The 14,561-nt window shown below is 46.0% G+C and overlaps 1 protein-coding gene across 3 annotated transcripts in view; it reads left to right on the top strand.

Annotated features, from left to right (window-relative positions):
• Positions 1-14,217, top strand: part of RFX4 (regulatory factor X4) — a 165,805-nt gene extending 151,588 nt beyond the window's left edge. For all 3 annotated transcript variants that reach the window (XM_066356036.1, XM_066356026.1, XM_066356044.1), the window contains 3 exons: positions 1,963-2,122; positions 3,872-4,010; positions 12,673-14,217. In XM_066356036.1, coding sequence (XP_066212133.1) covers positions 1,963-2,122; positions 3,872-4,010; positions 12,673-12,945 — 572 coding nt within the window. In that variant the 3' untranslated portion in view covers positions 12,946-14,217. The remainder of the gene's footprint in view (positions 1-1,962; positions 2,123-3,871; positions 4,011-12,672) is intronic.
• Positions 14,218-14,561: the final 344 nt, after the last annotated feature.

Raw genomic sequence — 14,561 nt, 5'->3', positions numbered from 1 at the left:
TCAGACAGACTCCCGCATGCGCCCGACCGGGATCCACCTGGCACGCCCACCATGGGGCGACGCTCTGCCCACCAGGGGGCGATGCTCTGCCCATCCTGGGCGTCGCCATATTGCGACCAGAGCCACTCTAGCGCCTGGGGCAGAGGCCACAGAGCCATCCCCAGCGCCCGGGCCATCTTTGCTCCAATGGAGCCCTGGCTGCGGGAGGGGAAGAGAGAGACAGAGAGGAAAGTGCGGCGGAGGGGTGGAGAAGCAAATGGGCGCTTCTCCTGTGTGCCCTGGCCGGGAATCGAACCCGAGATCTCATTCTTGATTGCACTTTTTGCTCAGATTTTGTTTTAATTTCTTCTTCATTCCCTGGGGGTAATATTTCTTTTAAGGGTGTCTGTAACACACTTAGCACACTGCCTGGCCTGTGTCAGATGCTCAGTGAACGGTGTCTCCTCCCGTCCTCTTGGATTGCATCTGTCACTTCATAAAAAAAGGATATTATTTGCATTCCAAAAGTTTCCCCAATTTACAGAAGGGTTCAATACAAAGGTCTTTTAATAAGAAGCAAATGTGCTTAAAATAGGATGCCATTTTCACAAGCCTTTCCGGGTCCCGGCGCTGGGTCTCTGGGACACGACCACCTCCGCGGCGCTGCCCCACCAGCCCCTGCTTCCTCCTGCCCCCCTGCGCTGTCTGCTGTTTGCTGTTTGCAAAATGTTTGGGATGAAATGGACTGAATTTTTAAAATTAAAACCTTTTTCTTTATCTTTCCAGAAGAATTTTAAGATAGGAATGGTCTGCTGCAGAATATTTGGAATTTATGAACCAAGTTTTCTCTTCTTAAACCAGCCTCTCTTACTTGATCCTTTAATTTTTCATGGGCCTAGAAGGGGAGTTGAATCCTGGTCCTTCTACTTGCTAAAATAGGTTTAAGTATTTCCAATGTGTCAACATTCTAGAATTTATCAGAAGTTAAGTTAATGAGTTTATTGTCAAGTTATTATGAGCTTATTAAATAACATAAGCTTATTTGTTATTTAGTGATTTCTTAAATTACCATTTTTTAATTCTAACCATCCAATAAAATTCTTAAGCATCTTGCGTGTTTTTAATTTTGTCAGTTTCTTTTCTCAATCTCTAGCACTTTCAAGGTATACAATTAAAAAGTAAATTAGTGGAATTAATGATATGTATAGAATAGGTCACTGTTAAGGTCACTGTCTCATAATCTTCAAAAAGACCTGGGCAAGCAAAGCCCAATAATCAGCTTATGTTTGCTTAAAGCAATTTGTTGGATCCTTAACACCTATTGAATGTTGAGAGGTTATTTTCCTAGGCCAGCCTGAGCTACATTGCCCCAAGCTTTCTTTTGTTCTCTCCTTCCCTTCTTCCTTCTTCCTTCTTCCTTTCTTCCTATCAATCCTTTCCTGTTTCTTCCTTTTAAAAACTTTATTGAAAGTCTTTTGGCCTCCAGGCTCTGTGCTGAACATTGGGGGATTCAATGGTGGGCAGAATTGACAAGGCCCCTACCCCCATGGAGTTTACTGTCTGGTGGGGGAGGCAGGTAGGCATTAATCAAATCATATTCATTATTGGATGTAAGATTACAAATTGTAGTACACGCCATGAAGAACTGTAGTGCAATGCGGGATCTGACCCAGCCTGCGGTTAGGAGACAGCTTCTTTATATTGAGATATGAAGAATGCATGGATACTGAGGGAAGCATGAGGGTTCTAGGCAGCAGAAACAGCATGTGCAATGGCCCTGTGGTAATGGGAATCATGGTACTCTAAAAAAAGTTAAAGATATTGTGGCTGGATCAGAAACAACAATGGGGGCCAGAGATATATGCTTTGTATGACTTTGGCTTTCAGCTTAAGAGCAATGAGGAGGCACTGAAGTGTTCTAAGGAAGAGTTGGCAGTGCGAGAGCTGTCCTAGTGACTGATGCAACTTAATTTGTCTCTGCAGGAGCAATGCAGTCCTACACATGGTCTCTAACATACACAGTGACAACAGCGGGGTCCCCAGCTGAAAACTCCCAGCAGCTTCCTTGTATGAGGAGTACTCATGTGCCTTCCTCGTCGGTCACACACAGGATACCAGTTTATCCTCACAGAGAGGAGCATGGGTAGGTAATTCCTGGATGATGCCTTACTTTAAAATTTTCTTTTAAAGGGCAAGGTTTACTTGGCAGTCGTTTTCTCAAAGGACAGGAAGAGTGTCACCTTTGTTGAATTCTCATAGTGCCCACCCCACGTATAATTGTCGCATGTAGTCCCCACTACAACCAGGTGAGGCCGGTGCTAGCGACCCCACTTTATTGTTGAGGAGATTGAGACTTGGTTGACGAAATTCAGTTCCTGAACTTCATCATATCACTGGTAAATATGCTGTCCCGACTGAGCACCTGTCTGCCTCCAAAGCCTGTGTTCTTCCCCTTTACTATAAAATCTCAGCTGAAAACTCCCAGCCAGCAATTCCCTCCAGTGGCTCTTTGTACACTCTGTAGTCTCACAAAGATTCACAGTAGGTCCTACTCTTTCATGCCTATCCAGAGGAGGGCTTCTGCATCTGAGAACTGAAGGTCCCTGGAGGGTGGTAATTATTAAAGGGGTTCAGGGAATCTCTGTAGGTTCCAGGGGTGCTTTGGACCCTGAATAAATCACTCATTTTTACCTATATTCTGTAGCGATATTACTGTGATGAATAAACAAAAAATCCATTTAAAAGTGTCATCTAAATCATAGTAGCTTTTTGCCATTATGCATTGTCTTTATCAAAAGACATTGATCTTACAGTGTCTAATGTGCAGTGATCTGATGCAGTGTTATGATGCTTTTTATAAAAACAGAAGGGCAAAAAAATAAAATAAAATAAAATAAAATAAAAACAGAAGGGCGAGGAAAAGATGACGGAGGAAGAAGAGAAGAAGGACCTCTCAGGTCCCTTCCTCACAATGACCCAGCATGAGACAACAGGGTGATGACCCTCGGGGTGGGTACAGGCTTGGCTGTTGGCATAGCCGAGTTATTTCCAATAGGTTCAGGTACCCCTGACCAATCGGTAGGACACCTATTATTTTTTCAGGGGCCTCTGGGAGTGTTTCCCCACACACTTAGAATAAACCAGAAATTATTTGAGAGAGCTTTTGGGTTCTGCAGGAATGGCAGAATAGACACCCATGTGGTCATATGTCAGCATCTTTGCAGTCAAGTTGTTATTAAGAACAGTGATGATGATAATCCTGAGTCCATAGGATTTTCTTTTTTATAGAGCATCTTTACATATGTGACCCTCAGAATAAGCATGTGCAGCTTTTTCACAGATGGGAGAAAGAAGGCTGAGAGTAGCCCAAGGCCCACAGCTGGAAAGTGGCAGAGCCAGGCTTAGAGCCAAAGTCTTTGGCTCCTGGTTGACCATGCCATGTTTTCTCCCAGGAGAGAGCTCACTGTCTATATCCTTCCCCACCATGGGGAAACAGAGGCCTGAACAATACCAAAACAAATCCCAAAGTAGCTTCTTTCTTTTCCTAGTTGACTTCCAGTTATAACACTGGGCTTTTTAAGACAACAGGAGTAGAAGTTTCCATAACTAATTGTGTTTTGCTCAGGACTAGCTTTTGTTCCCTGAGTGCAGCTGGGCGATGAGGGAGGTGTGCTGGGGGGAAGGAAAAGCAGCCGGAGAGTTTGAACTTACCACAACAAAGCCACAGAGTGGAGATGGTAAGACCGAGAAAAAGAAAAGTGGAAAAAAAGAAAGAATAGGAGAAAAAAAAACAACAGAAAAAAACCCAGGCGAGGTTGATTTTTAAAGATGTCAAACTGATTTGTTTTCCCTGATATTACTCACAATATTCAATGTGCTTAATGCATTTTAGATACACGGGAAGCTATAACTATGGGAGTTATGGCAACCAGCATCCTCCGCCAATGCAGAGCCAATACCCGGCCCTGCCTCACGAGGCGGCCATCTCTGGACCACTCCACTATGCTCCTTACCACAGGAGCTCTGCACAGGTGAGTTGATGGTCCTGCCTGCTTGCCCAGGCCAGGACTAGTCAATATAACACAATTAATAAGCTTCTTCTGTATACCATGTGTGCATCCTGTGTTTCACCAAGGAAAGGATGGTCTTTTCCTCAGTGTCACTTCTGCCCTTTAGTGGCTGCACACAGTGGATGACAGCCATGATCATGCTCCACTTTCTCACGCACGTGGTTGCAAAGCAGTTGTCTTTAGTTCCATCCTTTGACCTCTCTGATCCCAGGATGCCATCAGCTGTGAGATCTGTTGCCTTTTTTCGGGCAGCCCCCTCAGCCTGGACCTTGGTCTCCTTTCCCATCACCGCCCTCCTGGTGCAGACCCTCATCGTGTCCTGCCAGGACCGTTATTGCGGCATCATTCTACCTGGTCTCGGTCTCCCATGTGTGTTCCTTTTCAGTGCAGCCCACACACAGAATCTTAGCAGAAGAATTCTCCTGAAATAGACCCTTTATCAGATCATTCTCAGGCCACACGGGTCCTTTGGCTCCTCCTCACTGACAAACCAAATCGACCCTCTGTGGCCTGCGGTGAATGGAACTTGTGGCTACACCAGTGTTGGGTACTCTGCTTGTCTTAGACGCTTTCCTGTGCACTGCCTCAGACACAGCTGGTCACCAATTCCATTCAATTCTACATCCTCAGTGTCTCTGCACCGCCACTGTTCTTGCCTCAACTCAGTTCTTTATCTAACCTAGATGATGGCAGAAGCCTTCCCATTGGGTTTCATGTTGCTGAACTTGTCCCATCTCTGGTCTGTCCCCTCCACTACAACTAAAGGAATCTTTTGGGGAAAACCTAATCGATCATGATACTCTCTTTTACGTGTCATCACTTTCAGAGTTCAGTTTCTTATCATGTCTTTCAAGACTCATTACTATCTGGCCTCTGCCTGCCTTTGTGGGCCTACAGATGACACCCTCCCAGTCTTGGCTGCAGTCACACCAACCCATGTGCAGTCCCCCATGTCTGTGCTGAGGTTGTTTCCTTCCTCCGGCTCAGATTCTCTTCCCAGCCTCTTCTGCTTGTTTCTCAGGACAAGCATCTCACGGCCTTCCTGGCACTTCCTGATACTACCCCCTTCCTTCCTCCAGGACTTTAGTAGTTCCTGCTCCTCTGTACCTGCGTAGCACCCTGGGCTTTCCTCTTTGGTAACACTTCTCACACTGTGACCATTGCTGACTCCCCTGGCTCCCACAGCAGACCCCAAAGCTCCTTGAAGGCAAAAATTAAGTCTAGTATCCCGGGGTCAGAGGAAAGGACAGCTTACTTTACTGAACACACATCATGCGCCCGGCACGTCACGCATCCTCACAGCAACCCTTGCCAGAAGAAAGGGAGAGTGACTTGCCCAAGGATTTGGACCAGGCAGTGTACCCCAGCTACCCAGGCTCTTAAGCACCACCCTCGGTTACCCCTTCTGGGCCAGCATTCTCTGAGTGTTTATGGAGCAGTGAGCAAACAGGAGGGGAGCAGCACCAGCAACAGTGTGGTGTGCAGAGGATGCGCACTGGGTTCTTCAGGCGTGTGAGCTCGGTAGGTTTGTGAGCCTGGGAGTGGCAAGATGAGAGTTATGCATAAGAAAGAGAGCTCTCGCAGCTCAGCTCTCACAGGGTGAACCAGAAAGGGGGCTGGTGGAGGCAGGCAGCTCTGTTCCCAAGCACTTATAGGAGTGGAGAAGAAAGATGGCAGGATGTGAGCCAGGGCAGAGGCCACAATTACATCAGCTGTCAGCACACAGGCTTGCCTCCAAGGGAGGGCAGCGAGGAGAATGTATTCACAATACTCCACACTTGGGGCAAACAGACGTCTGTTTTGATTTCCATCTGCAGTACCAAGGGGAGCCCTGGTATAATCCCCAGACAAGCCAAGAAGTTGGTTCCACTAAATCACCACCTGGGGCATTCATTATAGGTCTCCAACTGCGTCACACAGAGATGCTAGCTCCTTAGGTACTGCTTCTCTTGAGCCCAGAGCCTGTGCTCCTCTCTGTGATCTGCCTAGTGACTTAGAGCTGCTGCTACAGTTGGGGTCACCTTTAACACGGTATAAGCAGCTCTTTCGTTCATACATTCTTCAAATAACTGGCAGGTGCCTACTACGTAGCAAGCACTGTTCTGGCCTCTGAGAAGACAGTGGAGAATGAGACAGAAATGTGCCTGCTTTGGGAGAGCTTACGCTCCAGTAGGAGACACTAGCCTAAGCAACAGTGGTGGGACCAAGCTCACATCCCAGCCACCACCCTGGCATTGTCTTCCGTCTTTCTTCACTCCCTCGTCCCTCCTCATGACATTTCTGAAGCTAGTTTTCTGGGGTGATGTTTTTAAAGTCATTGCTTAAAAAAAAAAGCCAAGGTCTCCTAAAGGTCCATGTGGTCCCTGGTGGTCAAAGCTAGGTCTACAATATCTGCTCTAGAAGCCACAAGAGTCCCTAACTGGAGCACTGTCACATTTAATAGCGGCTTACTCGAAGAGCTGAGGACTAAAAAGCCCAGGGAGGAGCTCTTCGAACCCAGACTCGAATATCTTGTGAGAGGTGACAGGTCCTTGACTGGTCTCTTCACCACCATGCCCTGTGGCCCTTAGGCCAAGTCTTTGACAACCTCTGACCCCACCACACACTCACACTTTGCACTCCGTGCTTTATGCCTCAGTCTCCCTTTAGAAAACGGGCTGGGGAGAAGTTAGTTTTATCACATCTCTACCAGGTTGGTGAGTGAGGTCAGTGTTTCTAGGGAAGATACAGTCTAAAGACAAAGAATCTGTTTTCTTTTTCACTAACATTTATGCATCAAGCACTGTTTTAGGAACCTTCAGATACATGTAATTCTCATAGCAACCTCGGGAAGAGGCATTTCTCTCCAGTTTTTAAAGATGAGGAAACAGCTTCAGAAGGGAATCTGCCCCTGGCCATGCATCCAGTAAGGGACAAAGCAGACCCAAATGCAGACTCTCTAACCCCAGCACTGAACACGACACTGGCTGTGTTTTGGAGGGTGGGAGGTAAAATCAAGAGGTTACTGCAACTATCCTTAGTAAATAAACTTTAAGTCTGCAAAGAGAAGAGTCACTACCCGAGATAACATATTTCTTTCCTTTCCTGGTATTTTGGCTTCAGGTTGAGCATCTAGGGGGATCCAGTGCAGGGATAATTAGTTTTAGCTTTCCAGAGCAGAGGGCAAACTGTCCAATCCTCAGTACTGAATGTCACTCTTCATTATGTCAGACTCCCTGAGGAAAGGTCAGTCTGAGTTGAAGAACTCAGGTTTGCCTTAAAGAACTGATACAACAACACACCTGTGAAGTGCAATAATTGTGTGTACCCCAGTATTTATATGCTCAAAGTAATCTGCAGTCCTTTGTTTTTTTGAAATAGAGTATATGTGTGCTCTTGCTTATCCTGCTGATTTGTACAACACATGCTTTCTTTCTGGGTATTATGAAGGCATACCTCCAGCCCTGCTTGAATTCTCATAATTTCTGAGTGAGTCCACATGAATGAGGCTTCACAGCGTAAGGTTTATCTTATTTCAGGAAACCACCCTAGTGGTAATAATGCTGCACTTGTTCACATCAGAGTAAGTGAACAAGGGATCTTGTCATCTGCACCTTGCCAGGTCCCCATTCTCATACCCGGTGAAAGAGAAAACACAGCACACCCAGTACATAGCTGCAAAATATATATGAGCCTCACTCAACACTATTCATGGGGCCTCTACTCTTTCTACAGCCACGACTATAAACTTGAGCTCAAACGCCGTTTGATCAGCCAGAAACTGTGTGACTAGAAATACACTTAGAGTGGACTAGAGAGCTGTTATTTCTCACCTGGATGGCCAAGGCCCAGCCTTGCTCACCAGTCACATAGCTCTCCAGAGACCGCTGTTCTCAACCCAGAGCAGACAAGGGCTGGTGGGTCCTCAATCTCAGAGGCTCAGTGACTGCTACAGAGTTTGTTTAGGGTGCTCTGTTTTGGGATAGAATACTGGGCCAAAGGGAATGCAAACCAGTCAGCCATAGTGGTGTAAGATCTCTGACTGCAGAGCCAGGCTTCCTGGGTTCACATCTCAACTCTGCCTCTGTTAGCTCTGTGCTGCAGTTTCCTCATGTGAGAACTTAGGATACTTACAGTACCTATTTCACAGGGTTGTTGTGAGGGTTCAGTGAGTTAATAAAGGTTAGAACAGGGCCTGGTTCAGGTTTATAACAACATAATTATATTTTTGTGATTATAAAATTGATATCTATCTCTCACACTACACTAGCTTGGTAAAGAAAAGGACCAAGACCTTTTTTTCTGATCTTATATTCCCAGACCGTAGCATGGGCTTGCCCCTAGTAGGTACTCAGTAAATACTTGTCAGTGAAATGAATGAATGGAATGAGTAGATCCTTACTCTGGTACCAAGTTGCTGTGTGACGTCAATTTCCTCTTCTAAAAATGAGGGTAAGGAGGCCAGACAGTCAGGCAGTAAGGCTCTCCCTGTCATTAATTGGTCATGATGTGATGATTCGAGGAAGAATATTAATCATAGCTAACACAGCTTGAACAGGCAGTAATGCAGTGGATAGAGCATCAGACTGGGATGTGGAGGACCCAGGCTCAAAACCGCGATGTCACAGTTTGAGTGCGGGCTCATCCAGCTTGGTGCAGGCTCACCATCTTGAGCGCAGGGTCGCTGGCTTGAGCATGGGATCATAGACATGACCCCATGGTCGCTGGCTTGAGCCCAAAGGTCACTGACTTGAAGCCCAAGGTCTTTGGCTTGAACCCAAGGTTGCTGGCTTGAGCAAGGGGTCACTTGCTCCACTGTAGTCCCCCCACCCCACCCCACCCCCTGGTCAAGGCATATATGAGAAAGCAATCAATGACCAACTAAGGAGCCGCAACGAAGAACTGATGCTTCTCATCTCTCTCCCTTCCTGTTTGTCCCTATCTGACCTTCTCTCTGTCGCAAATAATAATAATAATAATAATAATAATAATAATAATAATGGCTAACATATTCTAAAAACTTACTACATGGGTGTTCTAAGTGTTTCACATGTACTAACTCCAGTGATCCTGACCCCAAAAGCTTAGCAGATGTGGATGGTCCGGCGAAGATTTGGGGGGAGCTATGTGTTCTTCCAGAGAGGCTAAGAGGAAGCCTGCCAGGGTGGGGGCACTGGTGGAACCTTGGTGCGCAGGGAGCCACTTTCATAGGAAAACAGTTTGTGTTCCTGGCTGGGCCACCTTTCCCCCCTTGCTCAAGCAGCAGCCCACTTGGTAGGGGCCAGGGAGAAAGGGCTCATTCTTCTCTCTCCCTGTGCAAGAAAGGCAACCCTCCATGTGGGGACTTGTTTCTCAAAATAGAATGTTCTAACACGATTCCAAGGAGGCCTAGAGTCCGTCATAGCTGCGATGGACTTATGCCTCCGCCATGTGACTGACCCTTTGACTAGTTATGTACACATGCACATACAAACACGTGCCCACAACCACACTTCACAGACCTCTCTCACAGGATAGAAACTGGGGACTTAGCTCCATTTTAACATTAGTAGCCATAGCTGTGTGATTTGACAGAGAAAATAGTAACTTCCTGTTATGGGCACTCAACAAAAAGCGCCTTTATTCTGGGGAGAGCTCTTGGGACCCCAGGGTTTGTGCCCAGCATTGCCTAAGGACCCTGCAAGGAACCGGATGTAAAGTGTGAAAGGTGAGGCGGGTGCCACAGGCCAGCGCAGCGGCTCCTGCCACACTGAATAGAAGCTTCATTGGTGGCGTCAGTCACCAGGCAGAGGCAGCGGGCATTTCAGCCTCTCATCTTTCAATGGTCTCTTCACCATGGGGAAAACGAGTCACTGACTCATTTGCAATTAGCTGACCTAACGGGACAGAATTTTCCATGCCGGATTCTGTGGTAACAGAATTTTATTGTCACATTAGAGATATTTTGAGCCAGTCTCATTTCCAGGCAATTATGCTTTTGAGTCTGTGACACAACCCCTGGGCACAGCTGCATCTAGGGTCCTTGATTAGGCACAAAAGCCACACTCTCTTGAGCTCTGTGGGAAGGAGGTCCCAAGTCTGTCGTGTGACGTTTTACCTACCCAAGCCAAGGCAAGTGAGGCCTGGTAAGAACTGTAAGGTCCTGTGGTCTGCAGGAGAGGAGAGAGCCCGAAGGCAAGGTGACAGAGAGGTCAGGGTTAACGGGCTGCACTTCCACTTCCTGTAAGGAGCGCTCTTCCTGTCTTCTGTGGGTCAGTGTGGGCCCTGCTGATTATGTTGGGGAAGAGTGCGACCCCAACCTCAGGGCTGGGTCTTCGTGCCAACTCTTCCCCTAGCTTGCGATATGACTTTGGGCAGGACAGTTCACCTCACAAGTATGAGTTTTCTCATCTGTACAACACAGAGTTGGATTATGTAATCCTAAGGTCCCTTCTAGTGGTGACATCCACCAAATAATAAATTACTCACCAAATAATTGTTTAGCACCTGCTGGGTGCCAGGCATCATTCTAGATGTTGGGAATATGGTGGCAAACATGGGAACGCCCTACCAGGACAGCAGGAATGTAAACTGGAAGAAAGAGGCAGCTGTCAGGAAGAATGGGAACATTCCACCCTAAGCAGCAGAGGGTGGAGCGTTCAGCTTCTTGAGGTAGGATATCCAGAAAAGTCCCTCTTGCGGAGGTGACATCTGAGCTGAGATTTGAAGAATAAGGCAGACGTGCAAGGAACCTAGGGGAGTGGCAAAGCAGTGTCCTAGGCAGAGGAGATGGGTGGGACAAAATCCCCTGACATGGGAACCAGTTTGGTATGCCATAGGACCAGAGAGGAGGCCTCTGGCCAGGGACAGCACCATGAGGGGAGGGGACATGCATCCCGGAAGCTTACTTGAGAGAACAAGAAGGGGAAGCAATCTTTGGAAAAAAATTAAAAGAAAGTTTTGTAATATTTCTTAATACTAGCTGTTTAATACCTGGGATCTTATTTTCTTGAGCAGGGCCCAATCTTCTTATGGTTTCTTTGGGACTTAGAGTGGGGCCGGGGCTAGAATTCCAGTGCTCAGGCCCAAGGATCCAACATAGTGTAGTGGGTACCTGGGTACACCTAAGCGTTATCTGACTGGCGATTATGAAAGCCTTGATGTGCTGTTAATAGTCACCTTGGAAACAGCCCTTGGTGCCTTGTCCCGTGAGTTCCCAGACACCACCTACAGCCTTCTCCCTCTTTCCTACCTGTTCCATTGACTGTGAAGTGGTTGCACTTTGCTACGTAGGGCACGCTGTCCTTGGTAGGACAAACCCTCTCTACTAGAAGTTGGACCCTTCTGTCTTGACCAAAGAATTACTGGTTCTCTTCGCATGCTTCAAGCCTAACAGCCTCTGCCTGCTTCCCTTGGGCTCCCACTCAAAGAGGCAGAGTGGTTCCCTTTGGCCCCTTGACTACAAGGAGCAGCCATTGTTGTCATAACCCTTTCTCCCGGCTGTCTGGGCTTCAGCCTGTCTGTCTCCCTCACAGGAGGCAGCCTTCCACCTAATCCCTCGGGGCTCCACTCTCCAACTGTCAGGGAAGACAGATGGGGAGCAGAAGAATTCACACATTCACACACACTCTCTCTCCCCTACTTGCTGTCCTTGCCATTCTTGTTGACTGGCTCCTGTCCTTGCTGGGGTGGCCCTTAGCACAGCCAAAGATATCTTTGTGGTGACTGGCCCACAAACCGGGAGTCTCAGTTCCTCCCCATCTCCCCTCTGATTGTATAAAAGGCTCATTTGCATAGCTGTCTTGGGAACTGGAAAATAAAAAGAAGCACTTGAGAGGCACTTCTCTTATTTCTAATTCTTTCTAGATCTACTTCCCCTCTAGTAGCCATGAACACCTGTTTTCCTGACCTGCACCAAAGCACACCTCCCCTCCCCTCCCCTCTCAGTTGCTTTACCTTGGCTCCTTCTTCCACATTCACACACACCAAGCACAATAATTTGCCATTTCCTGCTTGAGTATCTTCCAGGTCTCCAGTGAATGTGAACCAAAAAGATAAGATGTTCTTAAAATGATAGGCACTAATAATAACCTTTGAAGCTGTTGACTTGCTTCCTCTTCAAAAGCCTGCTTTTAGGCTGCAGTTTATAATTGAATTCAACTGTAAAATGCTATTTTTAATAATGTCATTGTGTTTCACTTGGCAGTATTGTTCTCTTGGGTTGATGGAGTGGGACCTATCACATTTCCATAACTTATAATACAATTCACAACCACCCATCCATATCTACTTGGACATTATATTACTCATGTGTTCTTTCTCCCCTCCCCTCTACTCCCCTCTCTTCAGCACTCCTGTGTTCCCTGTATAGCTATTCCTTCTTTTGGGTTTGACTTTCCAAGACATCCCAGATTAGGAGTACAAAGTCTGTACTGGTTGGGTGAACACCAGTCCAATTCTGGCTCAGGATCCTTTGTACTTCTGTTGGCGACTTCCTAGACCAAGTTTGGTTCAGTCTTTCAGAAGTTCACAATTCCTTCCCATCAACTTTCACTAATACATCTTAAGAGATTAAACTTAAAACGAATTGTGAACATTACTGATACTGTGTATTTGTAACTTGAAGCTAATTTTAACTTTATGGAATTTCTTTCCCTTCAACAAGTACCCTTTCAATAGCCCAACTTCCCGGATGGAACCTTGCTTGATGAGCAGTACTCCCAGACTGCATCCCACCCCAGTCACCCCCCGGTGGCCAGAGGTGCCCACAGCCAACACTTGCTACACAAGCCCGACTGTGCATTCCACGAGGTATGGAAACTCTAGTGACATATACACACCCCTGACCACGCGCAGGAATTCTGAGTATGAGCACATGCAACACTTTCCTGGCTTTGCTTACATCAACGGAGAGGCCTCCACAGGATGGGCTAAGTGACTGCTCTCATAGGAATCCATATTTAATATTAATAAGTATTAATAATAATAATAAACCCATCCACTTCCCCCCAGAAGACTTTATCTTTATACATTATAACTTGTGAACCTTTCCTAGGTGTCCATTTTCCTAATGAATGCAAGGCTGGGATTCAGTGTGGGACGAATAAACTTTAGTTCAGAAACAGGACTCACTAAAAGTCGGTGAGATGGATTCCTGTAGCTAAGCCCGACTTGACTGTTTCTGTAGAGCACTATCTCGGGCAGGCCAATCTGTGCCTTTTCCCTTTGTTCCCTGACTTTGCTTTGTGTTAGCAACCACCCCTGTAAGTTACTTTTTTTCATGTTGACAAAAGCTCTTTAGTCTTGAAGGATGGATATTGGAGACAGAATCTGTGTTGTGTTCTTGGATGGGCACATAATTTACCAAGAGCATTCACCTTGCCATCTGTCTGTCATCTTACTGTACAATGAACAGCCCTCAGACATATTCTGCACATCTTTTCTTCCTGGTGGTGCTTTCTGGAGCACCAGGACTAACTGGAAGTATCTGGAAACTCGAGATTCCCTGTTACACTCATGTCTATCACATTAGCGGCATCATTTTGGAATGTTAGCACTGTCTAGAGGAAAAGATGAGGCCTGTTCTGTATGCCTTAAGTTGAAGTTTGTAGGAGAGCAGTTCTACACATAAGTATTTCTTCTAAGTTTGCACAATGGCTAGTGTCAGCAAAAGGCAGGGATGGGTTTCTAAAGTTCTGTGAGAATGTGGATTTATACCATTGCATATCACACTCTGCTGTATTAACGTTGTGAAACTAGATGGACCAAACATTAACTTACCAAGCTCCAAGTGTGAGAATGACTTTCACGGTTTCTTCATAAGACTATAATAATTTCCGACACTTTCATAGAAAAAAAATTTTTTTCAAAGCTGTGCCTTTGAGCCTATACTGTACTGTGTATGTGTGGAAATAAAAATGTATTGTACTTTTGGAATTTTTTTTCGTAGGCATTTTTCTGTCAGATTTGTAGCAATTTATGAGGTTTGTTAGAGCTTAACATAGGTTTTCTTTCTGTATTATAAAAAGCACCAAGCAATTATGGTGGACCTATTACCCTATGGGTAAGAAATAAATAGAAATATGACATCGGATGTTTTAGCTATTGTTCTGTAAATAAAATCTTTGATCACACCCACTCAGTGTGATAATCATGTCTACAGCTAAAATGGAAATAGTTTTATCTGTACAGTTGTGCAAGATATGAATGGTTTCACACTCAAATAAAAAGTATTGAAATGACCTGCTTTCTTCATTTTGCATTCAATATGACCTGTATGTTGTATGTGTGTGTTTCTGTGTATAATATAAATACCATTCTGAATACTTGGAGTGTAAATAGGTGAAACAAAACTAAGCGGTCCTGTGTGGCTGTGCTTATCCAGTTCATTATCACCTGTCATAAAACAATCATTAACATTCGAATAGGCCCCACATGTAGTCCTTTAGCAGCAGTTTAGTAGCGACAGCCTGGCTGAGGTTTGTAGGGGCTGTTTCTGCATACCAGGATTAAGTCTGCATGATGACTCACATCAGCAAAGGGCAGGGCCCTTCA

The sequence above is a fragment of the Saccopteryx leptura genome, chromosome 1 (genome assembly GCF_036850995.1).
Source record: "Saccopteryx leptura isolate mSacLep1 chromosome 1, mSacLep1_pri_phased_curated, whole genome shotgun sequence".
NCBI classification, from domain to species: Eukaryota; Metazoa; Chordata; class Mammalia; order Chiroptera; family Emballonuridae; genus Saccopteryx; species Saccopteryx leptura.
This window is presented reverse-complemented; position numbering and strand designations above follow the sequence as displayed.